Source organism: Teleopsis dalmanni, chromosome 1 (genome assembly GCF_002237135.1).
Source record: "Teleopsis dalmanni isolate 2A chromosome 1, ASM223713v2, whole genome shotgun sequence".
In the NCBI taxonomy this organism is placed as follows: domain Eukaryota; kingdom Metazoa; phylum Arthropoda; class Insecta; order Diptera; family Diopsidae; genus Teleopsis; species Teleopsis dalmanni.
The window spans coordinates 183,983,806-183,985,706 of record NC_051846.1 but is presented as its reverse complement, the minus strand read 5'-3'; the positions used below and the strand labels follow the sequence as shown (position 1 = coordinate 183,985,706).

The window sequence follows — 1,901 nt, the reverse complement described above, 5'->3', positions numbered from 1 at the left end:
GCCCCAAATAACATTTTTAGTTTCAGGGTTAAAGCTTATACAGCTTGCACATGGTTTAAGAAGAAGATTAGGTGCAATTATAAAAAATGTATTTTTATTGTTTATAAAAGAGAATAACCTTAGAAAAGCTTTTACTATACCAGCTTCACATATCCTTGTGTAGTAGCACAAGAGCATAAAAGCTACTTAACTAAAAAGAATTTGTGCATCGGCAGTTGCAAGTAGTATTAACCTCGTTTTAAATGCAAGAACTTGAAATAATGTCAATGTCTTTTCATTTTATTATTATATTTATTATTTAATTTTTTTTTTAATTTTATTTTACAGTCACCAAGCCGTCTGGAATCATCAGAGCAGACCACAGGCCGTCAGTTGCAGCGCGTGCTGCACTATTCGCCTTGCCGATCATTGCCAGGCTTTCAAAGGACAGAATGTGTTTTGCATGATGTTGACTGTGATGAAGTTTACCCAGGAATTTATATTGGCGATGCGTAAGTGGCCTTCAATGTTATGACTTTGACTTTTAAACTAAAAATGCTCCCATTTCTTGTATTTTTTTTTCATGGAACTATAGTGCGGCAGCAAAAAATAAAACTTACCTGCGTATGATGGGAATAACACATGTACTGAATGCCGCGGAAGGTTGTCGTTATGGACAAGTGGACACTGGGCACAGTTACTACCGTGATATGCCAAGTGTGAGGTTAGTGTAATAATGAAGTTATTGATAAGTTTGCACTTTTTGGACAGAAAAGACATTTAAACGAAATACTTGATTTCTTAATTTTATGTCAAAAATATGGATTGTTTTATCTTTTTTTTGTGAAATATTTCCTGAACTTCGATTTTATTTTGTTGATAATTATTTGCTGAATTCTGGTTTACAATTTGGTCCTCTGTTCTATCGAAATTTCTTTTGGTTTCAAAATTAATTTTTTCAAAATTTTTATATTGTTTGCTTTGTTGACTGCGTCATCTACGTACGTAATTATTTTTATATGCTTTGTAAATATTGCACTTGAAATGAAAACGAGAGTAGAAGAAACAACAAAGAAACTTTTTTTAGATATATGGGCTTCCCAATGGTTGATGCCCCATCAACAGATATATCCAGATACTTTTATGTGGCAGCAAAATTCATAGATAGCGCCATCAGTGGTGGCGGTAAGTAGAAATTACATTACATATACAATATTTATTTATATAAATAACGAGTGTCACTCTTTGTAGGTAAAATTCTGGTACATTGTCTTGTTGGTATGTCCAGATCGGCTACATGTGTGCTGGCTTATTTGATGATTTGTCGTAAAATGTCTGCACAGGATGCGATACGTAAAGTACGCATGCGTCGTGACATACGTCCTAACGAAGGTTTCCTGCAACAATTAGCTGATTTGGATATGGAGCTTAAACGCAAAAATCTCTATCCATACTAAAACAATCGAATTGGTCTCCTTTTATAAAACACAACACACTTTATATATTTAATAACATTTAAAACAAAAAGAAAAAAAACTTACATATACACTTAAAAGTAAGAACAAGTGGAACACATATATAAAGTTCTAAACTATTTATATTTGTTATATATACTAAAAAATAAAAAAATAAAACCAATTATAAGGAACAAACATTTTTAAACGAATAAACCAAAAACCAAATATTGAACAACTGACTATTAACGTATTAACTGATGTAATTAATTTATAAATTTAGCTAAGGGCGTTATAAGCCATTTTGAATGTAGCACGCGTATATGCACTAGTATATGTTGCATATAGCAAAATCGTTTAACGAATCGAAGAGATACTCTTAAATCTAAATTGATATATGTTGAATTCTGAAGTTATTTACTTTCATTATTGTTTTTTAATGTACTTTAATATAATCTTATGAACTTA

At 31.3% G+C, this 1,901-nt stretch overlaps 1 protein-coding gene across 2 annotated transcripts; it reads left to right on the top strand.

Annotated features, from left to right (window-relative positions):
• Positions 1-327: 327 nt before the first annotated feature.
• On the top strand, positions 328-1,686 carry LOC119670634 (dual specificity protein phosphatase 13-like; the record flags this gene model as incomplete). 2 transcript variants are annotated; one of them, XM_038080970.1, is given in 4 exon segments in its annotated part: positions 328-491; positions 575-703; positions 1,067-1,164; positions 1,231-1,686. In XM_038080970.1, coding segments are annotated over 4 exon segments (597 nt in total), but the record flags the coding sequence as incomplete, so codon positions are not given.
• Positions 1,687-1,901: the final 215 nt, after the last annotated feature.